Source organism: Acomys minous (genome assembly GCF_964271855.1).
Source record: "Acomys minous genome assembly, chromosome: 4".
NCBI lineage: Eukaryota > Metazoa > Chordata > Mammalia > Rodentia > Muridae > Acomys > Acomys minous.
The window spans coordinates 20,694,654-20,716,857 of NC_140486.1; the positions used below are offsets into that span (position 1 = coordinate 20,694,654).

The 22,204-nt window shown below is 44.3% G+C and overlaps 1 protein-coding gene across 1 annotated transcript in view; it reads left to right on the forward strand.

Annotated features, from left to right (window-relative positions):
* The first annotated feature begins 7,161 nt into the window (after positions 1-7,161).
* The window catches only part of AFG3L2 (AFG3 like matrix AAA peptidase subunit 2), a 38,462-nt gene continuing 23,419 nt past the window's right edge, over positions 7,162-22,204 (forward strand). The window contains exons 1-7 of the mRNA XM_084780309.1: positions 7,162-7,457; positions 10,905-11,004; positions 11,353-11,430; positions 13,881-13,984; positions 14,092-14,244; positions 18,092-18,166; positions 20,661-20,785. Of these exons, the coding sequence (XP_084636435.1) occupies positions 7,344-7,457; positions 10,905-11,004; positions 11,353-11,430; positions 13,881-13,984; positions 14,092-14,244; positions 18,092-18,166; positions 20,661-20,785 (749 nt within the window). The 5' untranslated portion in view covers positions 7,162-7,343. The remainder of the gene's footprint in view (positions 7,458-10,904; positions 11,005-11,352; positions 11,431-13,880; positions 13,985-14,091; positions 14,245-18,091; positions 18,167-20,660; positions 20,786-22,204) is intronic.

Below are 22,204 nucleotides of genomic sequence, written 5' to 3' on the forward strand. Positions count from 1 at the left end.
CAGTGTCCAAACACTGTTGAAGCAAGACACAGATCCACGGGAGCTCCCCGGCGCTGCTCTATGACTACATCTTAGTGTTTGTTGTTCAATGCCTGGGTACGCGTAGGCCTGGGATTCCTGCTACCTGGCGGATGGAGGCAAGAGGGTCACAAGTTCAGGACCTTCTTAGGTTAGCACAGTAAATTCAAGGTTACAATTTATTGAGACTGTCTCAAAATTAAAAAAAAATAATAATAAATGAGCAGAGTGTGGTGATGATGCATAGGCAGGCAGGTGGATCTCTGTGAGTCTGAGACTTTCCTTGTCTATAGAGCTAGTTCTAGGACGGCCAGGGCTACACAGAGAAACCTTGTCTTGAAAAACAAACAAAAAATCAAGATAAATCAGAAGAAAAGGGGGGCGGGGACTAACTAAAGAGAAAGTTAAAAAAAAAAAGGGCTGGAGACAAGGGCTCCCTGTATAGCTCAGGCTGTCCTTGAACTTGTCATCCTCCTGTCTCAGTCTCTCCACTTCTGGGACTACAGATGCACGTGGCCAGCTCTAGTTATGCCTTCAAATTGCCTGTCCCTGACGGCTAGTGACACTGAGCGCCAGTCCATGAGCCCATTTAGGCCACTGTGTTTATTCTCGCTAGGCATGTCTAGTCAGGTCCTTTGCTAACTTAAAAAAAAAAAAGCGCCCCATGTGGAGTGTGAGTGAGTGTGAGTGTGAGTGTGTGTGTGTGTGTGTGTGTGTGTATGTGTGTGTGTCTCCTAAGACAACTTTGGAAGTTAGTTGTCTCCTTCCACCTTTATGTTGGTTCTTGGGATTAAATTTAGGTCTCCAGGCTTGCTTGTTTTTGAGACCAGATTCACCCTGTAGCCCAGACTGGCCTTGAATTCTCACTCCTCCACCTGCCCCTAGTCTCCTGAATTGCCACCCCTCTTTCTTTCTTTTTACTTTATTATTATTTATTATTATTATCATCATTATTTTTGAGATAGAGTCTCCCTGTGTAGACCCTATCGCACATAGGTATGCTCTGGAACTCAGTATGTAGATCGGCTGGCCTCAAACAGAGATCTACCTGCTTTCGCTTCTGAGGGGCTAGGTTTAAAGGCATGAGCCGTGCCTCTCCCTCCTTATCTTATGTTTTTGAGTGTTGCCTGCATGTATGTATGTGCACCACATGCATTCCTGGAGCCTCAGGAGTCAAAGGAGGATCAGCTCCCCTGGGACTGGCCTTTCAAGTGGTTGCAAGCCTCCATGTGGGTGCTGGGAATGAGACCTGGGCCCTCCGCAAGAGTGGTAAATACTCTTAACCACTGAGCCACCTCTCCAGTGCCTGTTTTTTATTTTTATTTTTAAATTGAACCTTCCATTCCATTGAGGTAACAATGGGGTAATGGGGTAACACTAACAACATGAATTTTGCCATTTAAAGCAATGTGAAATTAATTGGTTAATGTCACAATTCTGTTCACTATTTTCAGAATTTTTTTTTAATGACTCCAAACAGAAACTGAGGCCACTAAGTAGCTACTCCCATCCCCCTTTCTAATCTATTTTATCGAATACATTGTATTTCTAAGAAGTGGCCCATTCTGGCATTTCCATCTAGGTGAGCTCATGAAATATTTGACCTTTTTTTTTTTGTCTATTTTTTTCCACTTTCCAGTTACTTTTTTTTTTCAAGATTTATTTATTTTTGTTTTATGTATATGTGTGGAGATTTTGTTTTGTTTTGCTTTTGTTTCTTGAGATAGTCTCACTATGTAGTCCTGGCTGCCTTGGAACTAATTATGTAGACCAGACTGGCCTTGAACTCACAGAGATACACTTACCTTTGTGTAAAACTGCTAGGGTTAAACGTGTGCACCACCACCATGCTCAGCCATCTCAGTATTTTGCCTGTGTTTATGTTTGTACATCATGGGCCTGCAATGTCCAAGGAGGCCAGAAGGTGGCACTGGATTCCTTGGAAGTGGAGTCATAGAAGGTTCACAACCGTCCTAACGCTGTTATCTTCATGTTGTGGTGATCCCAACCAAAAAATTACTTCCATTGCTATGCTATAAGTGTAATTTTGCTACTGTTATGAATTTGTGTTTTCTGGTGGTCTTAGGTGACCTCTGTGAAAGGGTCATTGGACACCTCTCTGAAAAGAGTTGTGACCCACAGCTTGAGAACTGTTTTTCTATGCCATCAGGTGAGTGTTGAGGACCCAGATTTTCTGTGAGAGCAAGAGGGCTCTTAACCAAGGAGTGGTCTCTAGGCCCACTGCCTCCTTTTTACACAGTGCAAGGCCTTTAACCCATAGGATGGAGCCACCTACTTTAGGGAGGGTCCTCTCTTCTCAATTAGACCAATCTAGGATCTCCTGCACAGACATGCCCAGAGGTATGTCTTCTAGGTGACAGTCAACTCAAACCATAAGAAGGAGAAGGAGGCATGTGTACTTTGAATAGGAATGCCCCCATATTGACCATAGGACAGTGGTACTATTAGGAGGTATGGCCTTGTTGAAGGAAGCATGGCTGTAGGGCATGGCTTTGAGGTGTTTGTTTGTTTGACTTTGTTTTTTTTTTTTCAAGATTTATTTATTTATTTATTATACATAGGTTTTGCCTGCATGTACACCAGAAGAGGGCACCAGATCCCAATATCGATGTTTGGGAGCCACCATGTGGTTGCTGGGAATTGAACTTGGGACCTCTGGAAGAGCAGACAGTGCTCTTAACCTCTGAGCCTTCTCTCCAGCCCAAGAAGTCATATCTTACTGAATTGTCAGTCTTTCACATCTGAATATGATGTTACCTGGGGTTTTCCTAAAAGTTCCTTTATCAAATTAAGGAGTATCCCTTTAGTCCTAGTTCTATTAATATTTTTCCATGCAAAGGTGCTAGATCACACACACACACACACACACACACACACACACACACACACACACATAAACACACACACCCCTGACCTGTACCTTGTCTGTATCAACCAAGATGATTATATGATTTTTTTTCCATTAATTTTCCAACATGACTTTTTCCCCCGCCAACTTTCCATTAGTAAGGAAATCCCACTTGGTCATGATGTGTATTTTAAATATGTAAGAGTGCACCCAACTCTATGTTTCATTTTCTGGGGTTTTGTTCAGGCAGTTCATGCACATCTGTAAGGTATGTTAGCTTAGCTTGTTCCTTTTCTTCTGATGTGTATATGGTTTGGGAAGCAGCATAATCCTGTTCTCACAGAGAACTCCTTTTTCTTCTCTTCTTGAAAAGCTTTGGGAAAGATTAAAGCTATTGTACCCCACCCCTTGGTTGTTTTGAGACAGGGTTTCTCCATGTAGCCGTGACTGTCCTGGAACTTGTTCTGTAAACCAGCCTGGCCCCAAACTCATAGAAATTCACCAGCCTCTGTCTCCCCAAGTGCTGGGATTAAAGGCGTGCGCCATCACACCAGGCAGATCCTGAGTTTTCTTTCTTTCTTTCTTTCTTTTGTTTTTGTTTTTGTTTTTTTGAGACAAGGTTTCTCTGTGTAGCCTTGGCTGTCCTGGAGTCACTTTGTAGACCAGGCTGGCCTTGAACTCACAGCGATCCGCCTGCCTCTGCCTCCCGAGTGCTGGGATTAAAGGCGTGCACCACCACCGCCCGGCCTTCTGAATTTTCTTTCTTCAAATCTTTTAATTTCTTTCTGCTGCAGAGACGGCTGCTCAGTGGTGAAAAGCACTTATTGCTCTTGAAGAGACTCCAGTTTGGTTCCCAGCACCCTCCTGGCAGCTTACTGCTGTCTGCAACTCCAGTTTCAAGGGATCCAACATTCTCTTCTGACCTCTGAGGACAGCAGGAACACATGTGGTGCATATGCAAACATACATGCAAGCAAAACACTCAAACACATATAATAAATAAATATTGAAAGTTTCAATGTTTTTTACTTCTGCTTCAATCTATTAACTTGCAGTCCATTGAAAATTTGTTTCTTCTTAAATTAGGTTATCCCAAGGACTTATTCTTTTTTTTAATTAATTAATTTATCATCTATACACAGTGTTTTGCCTGCATGTATACCTGAAGAGGGCACCAGATCTCATTATAGATGGTTGTAAACCACCATGTGGTTGCTGGGACTTGAACTCAGGACCTTTGGAAGAACAGCCAGTGCTCTTAACCTCTGAGCCATCTCTCCAGCCCCTCCAGGGACTTACTGTGTTCACATAAAAGAGAGACAATTTGCTCAAGTCATCTCACTTGTATTTGATTGTTTAAACTGTACTTTTACTCTCATTTTAGTGACATCTTGTTATTATTTATTTCTTTTAGAACATTTTATCTGTAAGACTGATAGAAATGACCCAACTTTCATTTCCAATTTTATTTGTTTATTTTTGTGATGTTAGGGATGGAGCCAGAGGTGGAAGTGTATTGGAGGTGAGTGTTCTACCACTAAGCTGCCTGCCCTATAGATGTAGTCATTTTTACCTTTTTTGTTAAAAGTTCCTCAATTCTATGATTTGGGGCAGGGAGAGAGTGGGGTTTCTCTGTGTAGCTCTGGCTGTCCTGGAGGTCACTATGTAGACCAGGCTGGCTTGGAACTAAGAGATCTACCTGCCTCTGCCTCCCCAAAACTGACATTAGAGGGGTACACTACTCCACCTGGTTCTTTGGCTCTTCTTCTTCTTCTCCTCCCCCTCTTCCTCTTCTTTCTCCTCCTCCTCCTCCTCCTTTTTCTTTTGTTGTTTTGTTTTTTTTTGAGACAGAGTTTCTCTGTGTAACAGCCCTGGATGTCCTGGACTCCCTTTGTAGGCCAGGTTGGCCTCGAACTCACAGAGATCTCCCTGCCTCTGCCTCCCAAGTGCTGGGATTAAAGGCCGCACCACCACACCCAACTCTCTCTGGATCTTCTAAAGAACTATCTTTTATGTTTCTTTCTTCTGTTGTAATTGTCCTTGTTTACTTACGTGAGGCAGCATCTCCTATCTAAGGGTGATCTGACACTCCTTACAAGGCTGAGGATAACCCAGAAATCCTGACTGATTTGCTTCCGTCTCTTAAGTGCTAAGATTGCACGGAGTTACTACCATGCCCAGTTTGTGTGGCACTGGGAGACTGAACCCACGCCTTTCTGTAGGCTACAAATGCTTTTGGCCGAGCCACATCGCCAAGCCCTACTTCAGTTTCGTTGCCTAAGTTTCTTAGAGTGGAAGCTGAGATCACTGATGTAACACAAGCAGGTGATGTCACTAAAAATCCATAAAATTGCAGCTTTTACTTCATCTACATATTTTGCTGTGGGATGAAATGCTTTATTATTTTTAAAATTTATATTAATGTGCATTTGTGTTTTGCCTGCGTGTGTGCGTGTGTTTGTGTGTGTGTGTGTGTGTGTGTGTGTGTGTATGTGAAGGTGTCGTGTCAGATCTTGAAGTTACAGACAGTTGTGAGCTGCCATGTGGGTGCCGGGAATTGAACCAGGGTTCTCTGGAAGAGGAGACAGTGCTCTTAACTGTGGAGCCAGCTCTCCAGCCTCTATTATTTTCATTTATGTTAAAATAATTCCTAACTTTTTATTTCCTTTAGACACATGGGTTGCTTAAAAGCATGCTATTCGTATCAAACAAAAGGAAGAAAGAAACTTGCAGGAAAATGAACGAAATCTCAAGAAAACATTAATCAAGGTAATCAAGACTCAAAAAAACAAATACTGTATGTTTTCCCTCATATGTGGTCCCTGGTCTCTGTTACATATGTGTTCACGTGGGAAAAAAAAAAAAACAGGGGTTAAGGCTAGGAAACGAGAAAGACCGCCGTGAGACTGGAAAAAGAAAGGCTTTGAGGGAAGGGGTTGGGGAAGGCTGTTCTATCCCACATAGAATAACGTGGAAGGAGAGACTGAGGAAGAGCATACAGATGTGAAGGGAAGGATAAACCAAATGAAATATGTAGAAACATCCCAGAGGGAAACCTGCCACTGAGTCATCTGCCCAGCCCTGTTCTTGGTCTTTTCCTGAAGCTGAATTTTAGTTTTGTTCTATTGTGGCTAGCAGGCATACATTGTAGGGCCTCAACTCTTGGGATCTTTTTATGATCCATGGTTGTCTCAGTAAATACACCTGAAAATACTGTGTACAGAAAGTTTCCTTTTCTTTCCTTGTTTGTGATGCTGGGAATTGAGTTAAGGCCTTCACACATGCTAGTCATGTGGACGTTTTCTATAACTATCAACTAGGTTTAGTTTAGTCATGGTGATGTTAGTTTAGACACATGGATGAATAATGCTCAGGGCTATTAAAGGGACTAAACACAGACCAAGTCAATTTCTCTCTTGTTTTGCCACATTCCTACCCCCCCTTTTTTTTTGGCTTTTCGAAACAGGGTTTCTCTGTGTAGCCCTGGTTGTCCTAGACTTGCTTGTAGACCAGGCTGGCCTTGAACTTACAAAGTTCTACCTGCTTCTTGCCTCCCAAACGCTGGAATTAAAGGCCAGCGCCACTACTGGCCCAGCTCAGCATTGCAACTCTTTACGATCAGGTAGTTCTAACTAGTCAGTCAGCAGTGCAGAATCTTGACCATAACATCAGTTCTCAGTAGTGTTTGAAGACAGCCAGATCTCCAAGCCTGTCGTCCCTAAAACACGGGGAACAAAATAAATAAACAGCTGAGTTTTGGCCTTTGCAGAGCCTCTCGCATGCCTGTTAGTGAGCAGTCAGATAACCAAGTACTTGATAAGTTAAACAGTGAATGCTAAAATGTCAAGCAAGACCAATGGTCTCCAGTCCTGAATGAAAAATGTCTTTTTTGATATTGCCTTTGCTGAGCCTCCTGTTACCTCCTTAGCTCCCGCCCCCACAGCACTCTTAGAACCCGGCTCCACAACCCTCATTTGGCCCCACCTCCGGCCCCGCCCCTCTGCGTTCCCCCAACGCCAATTCAGCCCCGCCCAAAGCCTGCCCCACCCCTTTGACCCCGCCTCCACAGCACTCTGTAGTCTTCCTCCAACCACGCCCCACCCACCTCCTGGCTCCTTATTCCGCCACGCCCACCCGGCCCCATTCTTTTGGCCCCGCCTCCGGCCGCACCCCTTTTCTCCTCCGCTCCCGCCCCTGCCGGGCTCCCACGCTTTGCGCGCTCCTACCCCCTCCCGACAGGAGGGCGTGGTCGGCCGCCTAGAGGGCACGTCGACGTCCGCACGCCGGGGCGGGGCCTGGCGAGCGCGTGTGGAGCGTGGGTTCGCGTATCGCCGCGGGTCTCCTGCGCCGGTGGCGCGCAGTTCCCGGAGGACCGATAAGCTACGGGAGCTGAGGGTAGCCGCCCGCCGGCCTTGGCTCCGTGCCTGCTCGCGCCCGTGAGCGGGCCGGGCCCGCCATGGCTCACCGCTGCCTGCTGCTGTGGGGCCGAGGCGGCTGCCGTCGCGGCCTCCCTCCACTGCTCGTGCCCAGCGGCTGTCTGGGTCCCGGCCGGCGGCCTTGCCTCCGCACGGTGAGTCCCCGCGTCGCTGCTGCTCCTTCCAGTCGCCTTCCGGCTCGGGCGCAGGTGTCAAGGTCACCGGCCTCGGACGCGTGACGGCCTGAGTCTCTTAGTCCCCGCGGGCCGTGTTTCCCCTGACCCCGGGCCCGGTGGGCGGGCCGCGCTGCCGTGAGTGGCGGCGTGAGCCCGGGAAGGTCACCGCCTCGGCTTTGCTCCTCGATGCGGTGGTCACGCTGGCTTTCGTGGAAGACGGCGGACCAGTGGGCTGCACCGGCGAGCTGGAGGGGAGAGGGAGGCCTGTGGAACCTCCCTTTCCCATCTGTTGAATAGGGAGGGCCGTTGCTGGCACCCTGAATACACACCGGCAGATACCACTGGTGTCAGGATATATACTCTTCAGGGTAGGGTCTATGTATTTTGGTGCATAACAGCGCCTGTCAGGAGGCTTCGCTGCTGGTGTAGGGCCACACAGGCCCCTGGTACATTTTATGGAAGTGTGATGCTGTTTTGGCAGGACCATGACACAGCTTCTTGCTATCTGTCAGCCCAGCACAGGTTTTACCCAGAGGGACATAGCATGGCAGTTGACGAGGGCGATTGGTCGCTGGAACCTGGCTTGACCACGTACTGGCCCTTAGTTGTTAGTCCAACCCCTTAACTTAGAAAGTAGAGGTAATAAATAGTACAGCAGCCTTTCAGTATCCTCGGGATTGATTCCAGGACCCTTAACAAAATCAGAGGACTCATACCCTCCTAGGTGCTTTTCTTTGTGTTGTGTTTGGAGATTTTTGAAATGGGGGGGGGGGCTCTTACTGTGTAGTCCAGGCTATCCTCTCGAATCTCTCACCTGGTCCTCCTAATTGTTCATCTCTAGATTATTTCAATACCTCATGTGATGTAAACGGTTAGCAAATAGGTTTTATACCCTCAAGGAATGACGACCAAACCCAAACCCAACCCAACCCAACCCAACCAACCAACTGGACAACTCCCCCCTCAGGAAACAATAACAAAACCCAAACTGACCTCACGCATTCTTCATTGCTGAGGTTGGCCTTGAACTCGTCATCATCTGCCTCCCATCTCTTAGGTGGAAGGGTTATGGTTATGCACAACCACATCAACTCCTATAGAATTTTTTTTCTTTTCTGAGTGTTTTTCTTTTTCTTTTTAAGGCTTATTATTTATTATTATGTATACAGTGTTCTATCTGCTTGTACACCTGCAGGCCAGAAGAGGGAACCAGATCTCATTATAGATGGTTGTGAGCCACCATGTGGTTGCTGGGAATTGAACTCAGGACCTCCGGAAGAGCAGTCAGTGCTCCTAACCTCTGAGCCATCTCTCCAGCCCCCTGAGTGTTTTTCATTAGTGGCTGGCAGATAGGAGAATGGAAGCCATTGGTGAGGATTGCTTGAAAGTACCTGTGCTTGTGACGTTTAATTTGAAGCTCGCTTGTCATCCTTGTGTTTACTTCTGAGTCCACATCTTTTCTACTGTGTGCTGCCAGCTGTGGGCCATCTGTTCAGCGTTTGACCATCTTACCTTGCTCATATGACCCCTTTTATAATCAGTGGACATTGGACTCAGATCTGCCTTGTGAGGTTGAATCTCATATAAAAGGTCTTAGTGGGACTATTGTCCCTGTGAGTCACAGTGAGTGCAGAGACAAGGAAGTCCTTGTTGCAGACAGCTACAGCTAATGGTGTGCATGGTGTGGGTGTGGGTGTGTCTGTGTGTGTCTGTGTGTGTGTGTGTGTGTGTGTGTGTGTGTGTGTGAGAGAGAGAGAGAGGGGGGGGGGGAGAGACTGACTGACTCTGGTACTGGGTAGGGACATCTGAACATTCCTTTGCTGTGCAGGATGTATATAGCCTAGGGTGACCTTGAACATGTTATCTTCATGCCTGAGCATTGGAGTTACAGGTGTGATACTCATTCCTGGTTACTATGTAGTGTTGGGGCATCAAACAGGACTTTGTGGGTTCTAGGCAATCACCTCACCAATGGCTACATTGTCGGCCTCCAGAGGGCATTAAACTCTCCAGACAACCCCCCTATAGGGCATTTTGAGGAGACAAATATTTGTGGCGTGTAACTTGTGTGCCTAGTTCCTGCTGTGCTGCAGAAACTTGTCCTATATTTTGATAGGAAGCGGTATCTCCTTGCTTCTGTGCCGTCCTCACTTCTGTACAGTTGATCCTTGACATCTGTTCCTTAGGATTTTGAGTATTAAACTTGGAGAAACTGCCCTCTTGGAAAATACAATATAGTTCCTGGAAGACACAGCCTAACCAAAACTTAAAGAACAGTTCCCTCGTATTAGGTATTATAAGTAATCTAAAGGTGATAAGTGAATTACCACTTCCTGTTTATTCATTTATTAGCTGATGAGCATTTGAATTGTTACCACTTAGTAAAAATGGTAGTAAACTATGAATGACGTAGCTGTGAGAGAATGTGTGTGTGTGTGTGTGTGTGTGTGTGTGTGTGTGTGTGTGCGTGCGCATTTCTGAAGTTATGCTTTCAGTTCTTTTGAGGGGAAAGAGTTGAATTACTGGGTCCTGTGGTATTACATTTTAACATTTATTTGGTGTGTGTGTGTGTGTGTGTGTGTGTGTGTGTGTGTGTGTATATGTGCATGTATACACATGTACATGCCATGGCACTCATGTGGAGGTCAGAGGACAACTTGTAGGAGTTGGTTCTCTCCTTCCACCACGTGAGTTCTGGGAGTTGAACTCAGGTTGTCAGTCTTGGTGGCAAGTGTCTTCACCTTCTCCCACTAAACTGTCTCACGCCCCCTCCCCCCACATTAAACATGTTGAGAAGTTGCCAAACGGTTCCAAAGAGGCTTGGCCATTTTACATCTCACCAGTAGTGTGAAAGGGCTTGTGTCTCCTTATTTTCTCCAACGCCTGTCTTTCTGGTGGCAGCACAACCCAGTGTGTGTGAGGTGTCTTACTTGATGGATGTTGCTTTATTTTTGTCATAGACCATAAAGGAGAAAACGGTAGGCTGCAATAACTAATACAGTGAGCCTCCCTTCCAGCATCATCAGCCTCTGCAAATAGCTGTTCACAACTTTTTGTTGTGCTCAGGTTCAGACCCAGGGCCTACGTGTGCTAAGCGTGTGCTTTCCCATGGAGCTTCATCCTAGCCCCCAGACAACATTTTAGTAACATGGCTAAAGCAGGGATGTATCTGTAGTGGACTTTCCTGTAGTCGTGAGTCTCCGTCTGGATGACAGCCTGTCTATCAAGTGTCTCTAGCAGCTGGCTAGTGTAAGGATTGTCATTGACATTTAGCCCCGACTTTGTCATCACAGAAGCAGCACTGGCTTGTAACTTCAGGTAAGTACCTGAGAATGAGTCGGCACGAATCAGCAGTGTTAGGAACGAAGTCCTTTCCCTCTGTTTTGTAAAGTAGCCCTCATGCTCTTACTTAATGTCATGTTGCAGCTTTATCAATATGCTACAGTACAAACAACAGGGAGCAGAAATTCTCTTCTGAGGGATGTGATTGCTGCCTATCAAAGATTCTGTTCTCGACCTCCCAAAGGTAAGTGCCTTAGTCTGACTCTAATGCTGTGTGCTCTTATTAAAGGGGCGTGCCCTGGAAGGAGGGGCTTCCTGTGTGGGTACATAGGTTGAGTAGCTTGTTGTCTGCTGTGTCTACACCCTGACTTCAGCTTCTGTCTGATGGTAGCGGGGGAAATATGTCACCCACAAGTGAAAATCTTACAGGTGATGAAGCTGACACCTGTGAATTATATTATTTAGACTCTGTTGTATTTCTATGTAAGGAATATTATGATTTCTAATGGTGTGTGTCAGCAACTTTATAAATAATGTGCACACACTCTGACGTAAACAAGTTTTAAGATATTTTTAAAATTTTTTCCAACAGGATTTGAAAAATACTTTCCTAATGGGAAAAATGGAAAAACGGCCAGTGAACCTAAGGAAGCTGTTGGAGAGAAAAAAGGTAGTTTAAAAAAAAATATTGATTTTATTATTTTCCTATGATATTTGTAGCAGAGCAAGAATAGCCAGAAGTTGGCTGTGTAACTAGTTATACACACCTAAACACCCAAAGTTCAGTGGTCTGTATTTTATTCCTTGGTTCTCTCCTTGTATTTCCTGTTATTTTACACATTGAAGTAGTTTATAATCATCTTAGAGTGATATTGAATGACCAAACTAAAACTACTTGGTAGGTGTCCCTGGCACATAATTTTAAGCTATTGAGAAAAGTCATAGAAGCCCAACAAATGCAGTTTACTTTATATTTATTGTGGGATATTGCTGGCTGTTTTTTGTTTTTGTTTGTTTGAGACAGGGTCTCTCTGTGTATCCTTGGCTGTCCTGGACTCACTTTGTAGACCAGACTGTCCTCGAACTCACAGTAATCCGATCCGCCTGCCTCTGCCTCCCGAGTGTTGGGTTTAAAAGGCATGTGCCACCATGCCTGGCTGCTTTTTTTTTTTTAACAGATGTATTTATTTCATTATTGTTATTATTACTATTATTTTTTAAAAGATTTAAAAAATTTATTATTTATACAGTATTCTGCCTGCATGCCAGAAGAGGACACCAGATCTCATTATAGATGGTTGTGAGCCACCATGTGGTGGCTGGGAATTGAACTCAGGATCTTTGGAAGAACAGTGCTCTTATCCTCTGAGCCATCTCTCCAGCTCTATTATTATTGTTGTTGTTGGTTTTTTGAGACAGGGTTTCTCTGTGTGGCTCTAGGGTTTCTCTGTGTAGGTCTGGCTGTCCTGGAACTTGCTCTGTAAACCAGCCTGGCCTTAAACTCACAGAGATCTGCCTGTCTCTTTTCCCAAGTGCTGGAATTCAAGGTACACACCACCACCACCCGACTAAAGATTTATTTACGTATATGTATGGGTATGTGCACATGTGAATGCAGGTGCCTGTGGAGTTGAGAGGAGGCCTTTAGATCCCCCAGTGTTGGGTTATAGTTGGTTGTGAGCTGCCTGATGGGGGGTGACATGGATGCTGGGAACCAACTTGGGTCCTCTGGAAGAGTACAAAATACCCTATAGCCATGGGGCCACCTCTTTAGTTTCATAGTGCAGTGGTTTTTTGTTGTTGTTGATGTTGTTGTTTTGTTTTTCGAGACAGGGTTTCTCTGTGTAGCCCTGGCTGTCCTGGACTCGCTTTGTAGACCAGGCTGGCCTTGAACTCACAGTGATCGCCTGCCTTTGCCTCCTGAGTGCTAGGATTAAAGGCGTGCGCCACCACACCCGGCTCTGCAGTGTTTTAAAATTCTAAATTAAAAACTTAAAATTTAAATTCTAAACCTTAAGAAAGCTCTGTCTATTGACTTAGAGAAGGTTTCTTAAGGCTGGGCAGATGGACAGGTCTTGTGGTACCAGAGCTTCTGTTCCAATTTCATAAGTGTTCTGCCATTTGATAGCAGCTGGCATCCCTTTTAGGAAAATGTAAGTCAGATCTTTGTCCTTTTGTTGTTGTTGGTTCCCACCTATTCTAAGCAGGTCTACTGTTGAGTGACATTCCCAAGCCAGCTCCTGTTTTTAAAAGGCTCTGGGTTGCAGTGTTGGTTATCTGGGTAGCACTTAGGATTTAGCAAAGGCCTAGGCCAGTAGTCAGCAGGCACACCTGTGATAGATGTACATTATATTACAGCCCTTTGGGTGTGCTTTGTCTCAGAGTAGTAAGGGATACTGTCACCCCAACTTGTACTGGGCCAACTTTGTTTCTTAATGCTATGCCTTGTCAGGTGGCCTGAGCTGGCATATGTCTTGTCTGCCTCTATGCAGGCAGTAGTTTAGTGAGTGGGTCATGCAGCCACTGGGGTTGCCAGGCACCCGGGGCCTTATCTCCTGCTCTGCTCTGTTTCATGGTCATGATGACATTAGAATGGTACTTGTAGGTCACTGGGAAGATAGAGAAGTGACAGAATTAGGTGACTGCATTGATTCATTTGGGCTCCTTTACAAAGGGTCAGATCCTTGGGGAGGAGGGCTTAAGTAACGCACAGGTCACCTCAGGTTCTGGAGGCCACCATGCCCTGGTCTGTGTTGTTCCGGGGGCTGAACCCTCAGTTTCGTGGGTGTTAGCCAACACTGCCAGCTGAGTTACACCCCCATCCCAGCTCATACTTTTTAACACACACAGCAACACGTTACCCAACAAGTTACTTAAGCTCAGGTTTTCCTTTGTAAAATGGGTGTAATGGTAGCAGTCTTCTGGGGAGGAGGGTGGGTTATTGGGTTACTGTGTGTATTTTCTGAGATCATTGAAGGCAGGTGTTGGAGCCTCTTGGCTGTTGCCACTTTGTATTAATGTCTTCCTCATAGTGTTTTTATGCAGTAACTGATGTGTAGCCAGTCAGTCTTCCCTGTGGATGTGCTGCATACTGGACATGCTGCTCTCTGTTTATGACAGACTCACAACCATCTGGCCCTCGGTCTTCTGGAGGTGCAGGTGGTGGGGGAGGGAAGCGCCGTGGCAAGAAAGAAGATTCTCACTGGTGGTCCAGGTTCCAGAAGGTTTGATTTCAAACTCTAGGCTTTTGACATCGGGTTGGTGGCCCCAGGAAGAGCCCATATAGCACACAGATCATATTTCCTCACAGAAACTGTCCCTCTCTGTCTAGGGTGACTTTCCATGGGATGACAAGGATTTTAGAATGTACTTTCTCTGGACTGCTCTTTTTTGGGGTGGAGTCATGATTTACTTCATGTTCAAGAGCTCTGGGCGAGAAATCACGTGGAAAGACTTTGTCAATAACTACCTGTCTAAAGGAGTGGTAAGTAGTGTGGGGGCTTGGGGGTGTGGAGTTCAGGAGGTGAAATGCAGCTCTGTTAGACTGCACAGAGGCCAGCACTCACCTATCTAGCCACACTTGTCTATCAAAGCAAATGTTTGCATATTGAGTATTTTCTTGAAGGTTTTTTAAAAATAGATTTAGTATTATTATTTGCCAGGGGGAGCGTGTGTGTGCCATGTCATATGTGTGGAGGTCACAGGACAGCTTTGTGGATCTTCCTCCTGCCTTTATGTCGGTCCCAAGTATTGTACTCAACCCTGTCAGCCTTGCATTCCAAGCACCTTCATTCACTGAGCCATCCTCCTGGCTCCCTATTCTTAAATTTCATGTTTCTTTTGTTTCCTGTACCTGGGATTATAAGAATTGTTGACGAATCCAGTGTTATGAAAGTTTTGTGCTTTATTTTCTTCTGATAGTTAAAATAGTCTTAGGTCTTTGATTTCAGTTAATTTTCCATATAGTTAAGTAAGGCATTAGTTACATAAGGTTCAACTCCATTTTTTTGTTCATGGATATCCAGTATTTTGGGTTTTGTTTTGTTTTGTTTTGTCTTATTGAAAATGATTTTTTCATATAATGCAGTCTGACTATACTTTCCCTTCCCGCAGATCCTCCCTACCTTCTCACCTATGCAATTCCATGTCTTCTTTCTTTCTCTTTAGAAAACAAGCAGGCAAAACCAAACAAAAATAGAATAATTTTTAAAAAATGACAAAACACAAGAAACATACAAACATGTTGAATTAAGGTAATAGCAGAGGCCTTTTCTAGTACCCCCCCTGCCTCTCAAGTAGTCAACAGAGAGAACTATTGGGTTTATTCAACAAGTTTTAAGCTCTCTAACTGGGCAGATACTCATTTATTCTAACCCAGTCATGCTAGTCTGGCTGCCTCCCAGCCATGTGCCATCTCAGTCTGGCCGTGCCCTCTGCTGTAACTCCTCATAGTGCCTTCTTTTCCTCTTCTCTCTCACCCTCTCCTTTCCATCTCCTTGACTGTGAATGGAAGTCCTGCCTCCTGACCACTAGCCCAGCTATAGGCTGCTCAACTTCCTTATTAACCAATCAGAGATAATTGGGAGAAAAAATCTTATAAAACACCACAAAATCAAGCCAAGTGTGGTGACACACACCTTTAATCCCCACGCTCTGGGAGGCAGAGGCAGGCAGATAGTTGTGAGTCCTAGGCCAGCTTCTCTATAAAGCGAGTTCCAGGACAGCCAAGGCTACATATTCAGAATCTACAAAAGACCAAGAAGATAAAAAAAAATTCCCAAACAAAACCAAATGAGATAAAAAAAAATCTACAAGCCAGCACTGAGTTTGCTTTTGTTGGCGCTCTGCTACTGGGCATGGGGCCTACCCCTAAGTGAAGTTTATATATCCTGTGAGACTATTAGAGAAAACTAATTTCTCCTTTGTAAGTTCTTGTTGTTTGGAGGTAGCTTCTTAGTTAGGGATGGGAGCTTGTGTCTGCTTCCCCTCCCAGCACTGGGACCTGCCTGTCTTGGACCTGTGTAGGTGCTCTCCTACTCTCCTTTTTTTCCCTCTCTCTCCTCTCATGGCCTGGTTTAGTCCACTACTTTCTCTCCTTGCTCTAGACTCTTCCAGAAGCCTCTGGCTGTACCCTCCTTCCTATCTACAATAAAAACCTTCTCCTCAGCTACACCTTGGAGCAGTCATGACCTCATTTCATTCTTGTTTTTGTTTTTGTTTTTTTGAGACAGGGTTTCTCCATGTAGCCTTGGCTGTTCTGGACTTGCTCTGTAGACCAGGCTGGCCTTGGACTCCCAGCAATCCGCCTGCCTCAGCCTCCCTAGTGCTAGGATTACAGGTGAGCACCACCATGCCTGGCCTTCAGTCAGTTTTTTAATCCAGTCAGCTAGTCAGTCTGTCTTTTTTTTTTTTTTTAATTTACTTTTCTTTCTTTTTTGTTTGTTTGCTTTCCAAGACAGGGTTTCTCTGTGTAGCCTTGGCTGTCCTAGACTCGCTTTGTAGACCAGGTTGGCCTTGAACACTCAGTGATCTGCCTGCCTCTGCCTCCTGAGTGCTGGGATTAAAGACATGCGCTACCACGCCCAGCTTACTTTTTAAATTTATATATATTTGTATGTCCCTGTGTGCTTTATGTACCATGTGCTTGCCAATGCCCACAGAGATCAGAGGGTATTGAATTCCCTGGAACTGGAGTTGTAAGGCTGTGAACCACCTCATGTGGGTGCTGGGAATTTAGCCTGGGTTCTGTGCAAGAGCAGTGAGTGCTCTTAGCCACCAAGCTGTGTCTTCAGCCCCAGCCTGAACTGATGAATTCAGGCCATGCATGTATATTTTACTATAGAGAGATGCTTACTAAATTGCTGTGATTTTTGTTGGATGTTTTATCTGGCCAGAATATTTGCTCTTTACTTTTTCTCTTTAGTGTTAAGGGTTTGCTGACACTGCAGAGGACATGGTAGATGCTTCCCTTGTTTCAACCCTGTTGAGCCATTACTGTTCCAAATTGCAATCTTCCTGCGCCCCTGTGATTATATTTACTTTCTTCCTCTTCTTTATGTAATGTTCCCATAAATATCTTTTGCAGTGCCAGTTTGTTGGTCATGAACTGCCTTCATTAGTGCTTGTCTTGAAATGTCCTTATTTCTTTGTCAGTTTTACAGAGTAACTTTGTAGGATATAAGCTTTGCTAGAAAATGCCATTCCATGCTTTTCTGGCTTTTAGGGTGGCAGATGAAAGAGATCTGACATTATTCTCATGCTTTGCTTTTGTAGGTGATTTGGCATTTTTTCCTGTACTGCTTTTTACTCTTGTTTCTTGGCTTTGTAGTTTGGGTTTTTATTATTATTGTTGTTGTTAATTTAGTTTTTGCTTTGTAGTTTTAACTTTTGACAATAATATGTTATAGAGTTTCTGTGCGTGTTTGGAGTTCTAGATGTTTCTTATGTTTGAATTTCTTTCTCTAAATCTTGTCATAATTTCTTTGTATAGACTCTGCCTTTAGTGCTTGTCTGAGCTCCTCCTATTGTGTGACTTGTTAGGATGATTGTATTCCAGAGTTTGGACATGTCGGCCATGCTCATTTACATTGTGTTTTTCTTATTTTTAATTTTTTTTTTTTGAGAGGAGGCATGCTGACCTTGAATTCCCAAACAGTTTGAGCAGATGGCACTTTCAGCCATTCCTTCCTAGACGGAGCCGTTACTCGCTTTGCTCCAGTTTCTCTGGAACACCCTTACTTTCAGTTTGTCATTGTTATTTTGAAGACTTACCAAAAGTAGATCATGAGAGATGAGCATGCTTTAAGGGAGTCCTGCTGTCACTGCCCTTCAGCTGTGGTATTTTAAGAGTATTATTAGAAGTGAGGAGGAAAGGATGTCACTAGGAATCAGATACAGGCTGGCAAGATGGTTCTGTGGTTAAAACATTTGCTGTGACACCTGATGACTTGGATTTGATCCAACGAGCCCATGTAAAGTGGAGGGAGGGAACTGCCTGCACCAAGGGGGCCTCTGGCCTCTATATGCATGCTGTGGCGTGCCAGCGCCTCTCCTCTTTTTATCTCACGTATGAAATAAGAGCAGTAGTAATAATGTAAAACTCTCATCTACTCCCCACCCCCTCTACCTTATTCTGATATAGGGTCTCAAACCTGTAGTAGGTCTGGCTGACCTGGAACTTGCTATCTAGACTGGGTATTAAAAAGCTGGGATTAAAAGCATGCATCACCATGCTCAGCCTGTTACATGCCTTTTTAAAAATAAGAATAAAATAACATTTCAAGTGTTATCTGAAAACTTACATTTAAACATCTGCCCTTTTGATATTCTAGGTGGACAGACTAGAAGTTGTCAACAAGCGTTTTGTTCGTGTGACCTTTACACCAGGAAAAACGCCAGTTGATGGGGTAAATAATTCCATTAATTGATGTGAGTTAGTGAATTTTTCAGATTTAGAACTGACAGGAAACCATCCCTTGCATTACATCACATATATGCACTGGGGACAGTGGGATCTGGTGTGCCAACGGTGTGACATCACTGGTGTGTGCCTGTGTTGTTGGATCTGGTATGTCAGAGGTGTGACATCATTGACTCTAGCTGTTGTGTGTGTGTCTGCTGCATGGAAAGGCTTCAGTGTTGGGTTGGGTTGGTAATCATTTTAGTTTTACACCTAAGAGCTTGGTTTTCAGCATTCCAAAATAACCTGTGATTGGTTTTTTTTGGGTTTTTTTTTTTAGATTTATTTATTATGTATACAGTATGCATCAGATCACATTACAGATGGTTGTGAGCCACCATGTGGTTGCTGGGAATTGAACTCAGGACCTCTGGAAGAGCAGCCAGTGCTCTTAACTTCTGAGCCGTCTCTCCAGCCCCTCAGTATTCTTTCTCTTCATTTTTCTTCAACCTTTTTGTGATATCCATTTGTTTTCCTAGTTTTTGAAACAGGGTCTCACTCTGTAGCCTGGGCTGCCCTTGGACTCAACGGCAGTCTTCATGCTTCAGCCCTGCAAGTGTACAGGCAGAAACCGTTACACCTGTTTTTGCTGGTTTTAAAACAACCTGTATTTCTGGTCCACTTAGTTTGGATTCCATGTAGAGCCAGCGGAAGTGTCTTAGAGGAAATTATGAAGAGGGGAGGGCGGCTCCCAGGTGAAGTCAGCCCTTCCCTGGTCCGATCCTACTCTTGGGTGTCCTGCTGTCCTACTGTGCTCTGCCAGGGCCAGACTTTTCCACCAGGCTGTTCCCTAACTATTTTCTGGCTACACTAGGCACCCACTTTTGGCGATCACCTTTCCCTGTCCTGTCCTTGGTACTGTCTCCAGAGGACAACGTTGATAATGGAGAGGAGGGGCCTTGTTTTCTAGGACTCGCATGCATAAACATTTGCCTCTAAAATTTATGGCATTACATTATTTTTATTTCTCCATTATGCCATAGTAAAGGTTTATATCTCAAGGTTGTTGAGTTGGTTTGTTTGTGGTTATTAGAGATTGGACCTAGAACTTCATAAGTGCTTAGCAAATACTTTATACCACTGAGCTGTAACCCTAGCCCTGAATCTTAGGATAATTGTCTGGTATGCACACTGCAGTCCTAGTGCTTGATACAAGAGTTCAGGGTCATTCTGGGCTGCATTGAATGTGTACAGGCTTTTCCCCGTTACTATCCATAACCAGTAAAGCTTAAAAGACCCCTTCTGTAGCATTTGCCATTATATTGAGCACTTTAAGTCATCTAAAATTAAAGTACATAAAATACAGTATTTTCAGATATTGCCCCATTTCCTAGAAGGGACTTGTGCATCTTGGATTTTGGCCTCAGATTTTACTGGGATTCAGCATCATTTTCTTATGGCTCCTGAGGGGTCATCACTTTCGTGCTGTCTTGTAGAATACCTGTTCCCCCAAGGTATTTGTCCCTAGGGCTCTAAGAAATTCCCTGGTCCTAGGTAATGTCCAGCATAGCATTTCTGGTACTTTTGTTCTGGCCAAGTTTTATTGTTTTTCAAGACAGGGTTTCTCTTTGTAGCCCTGGCTGTCCTGAACTCACTTTGTAGACCAGGCCAGCCTCGAACTCAGAGATCCACCTGCCTCTACCCCCTGAGTGCTGGGATTAAAGGTGTGTGCCACCACTCCTGGCCTGGCCAAGTTTTAATTATCACTGTCACCATGATCCTACTTCTTAGGAAGATTCTCAAGGTTAAATTAGTTGATGTGTACATTAAGGGCTTAAAGCAGTGCCTCACTGTGTATGCCCAGCAGACTTGAGCTATTACTGTTGTGTCACACTGGGTTTTACTTTGGAAATAGGCCCCTGAGAAATGGACAAGAAGAAGAAAAGAGTACTTGTTCATCTACAGAAAGGATTTTTTTTTCAAGTAGGTTTTTAAATGCTTTTCTTTAAAAAAAAAAAGTGTTTATTTTTATTTTGTGTGTATGGTTGTTTTGCCTGCATGTATATCTTTGCACTGTGTGCATGCAGTGTCTCTGAGACCCTAGAAGAGGGTATTGGAGCCTCTGGAGTTGGAGTCATGCGTTGTTAGCTGATATGTGGGTGCTGGGAATTGAACCTGGGCCCTATAATAAGAGCAGCCAGTGCTCTTAACTGCTGACCATCTCTAATCTCAGTTTTGTTCCTTGGGTTTATATTTTTTAAGCCAGTGAGGAATATTGCTAAGGAAGTGTTTACTTGCCAAGGATTACCACATATTCTCACCAAATTAAAAACCACGTCTTTAAAACCAGGCTTTTTTGTTTTTGTTGTTGTTGTTGTTATTGTTTATTTATAAGTGTTTAGTGTTCCTGAAAAATTCTTAACAGGTTAAATGTTTTAGAAAATTCAAATTTTTGTTTGCTTTTCATTCTCAGGGTATTTGTTTGTTTTTGTTTTTTATAGCAGTACGTCTGGTTTAATATTGGCAGTGTAGACACTTTTGAACGGAATCTGGAGACTTTGCAGCAAGAATTGGGCATAGAAGGGGAGAACCGGGTACCTGTGGTCTACATTGCTGAAAGTGACGGGTAAGAAGTCATATTAAGTACAAAATTTGTGTTAGATATGGTGCACATACCTATAGTTCTAGCCCGTGGGAGACTGAAGCCAGAAGATTGCCAGGAGTCTGAGGCCAGCTTGGGTACATAGAAAGACCCTGTCTCAAAAAGATGGAAAAATAAATAGATAATAAGAAGAAAACAGACTTGAGTACTATTTACTGTACTACACATGGTTTGTGTCTATGGGTCACCATGTCTTTTTATTTATAAGGTTTATCTGTTCATGTATTTCTGAGTGCTTTGTCTGTATGTTACCTACCTGCACACCAGAAGAAGGCATCAGGTCCCATTATAAATGGTTGTAAACCATCACCATATGGTTGCTAGAAGTTGAACTCAGGACCTTGGAAGGGCGGCTAGTACTCTTAACTGCTGAGCCATCTCTCCATTAAAGTCTTAAACAGGCCTTGCTCTGTTTGGCCAAATTGAAAAATAAATCATTAGTAATTTAGTTTTTGCACATGAAGTTTCCCCATCTCCTCCCCCCCCCCAAGATTTATTTATTTGTTACATACACAGTGCTCTGCCTGCTTGTACACCTGCACACCAGAAGAGGGCACCAGATCTCATGATAGATGGTTGTGATCCACCATGTGGTTGCTGGGAATTGAACTCAGGACCTCTGGAAGAACAGATGGTGCTGTTAACCACTGAGCAATCTCTCCAGCCCCTGTTTCTCTTGATTAAGCAGGATTTATAGCTTTAAAGTCCAGTGTGCTGTCTTTATATAGGTTTTGCATGACTAGCCCTATGTGGAACAGTAGCATCCTGCCTTTAGCTGCCACTTACCTTTATAGTGGATAGGTTTCCAGGATTTAAGAAATTCTTCCAGGCTGAAGGGATGGCTCAGTGGGTAAGAGTGCTAGCTGCTCTTCCAGAGGACCTGGATTCAATTCCCAGCACTACATATTGGCTCACAACTATCCAATGCTCACTTTTGGCCTTATGAGCAAGAGGCATGTACATGGTGCACAGACACACACACACACACACACACACACACACACACACACACACACACACACATTCATACCCTTAAAGGAAAAAAAAGAAATCCTTTTTCTCTCTTCAAAACTACTTTTTTAGGATTTATCTGAATAACTCCATATAGTTTGGGAACATATTCCTGTGTTGAGGGTCTATGGGCGAGGATGTAGGTTTTTAGTAGGCCCTTCACCCAGCATCAGTGTGGTCTGTCATGGTGTGCATACCTGTAATCCAGTGCTTGGGTCATCTTTATTAGATGCAGAGGGTACATCTTGCTATGAGACAGCCAGTTCTGCAGTGAGGTTGACACTGTATATAAGAACAAAAACCAGCCTAGGAGAATCATGTTAATCACACTGTTGGTATTACTTGTAGCTAGAGACTTCTGGGGTTGGGGTC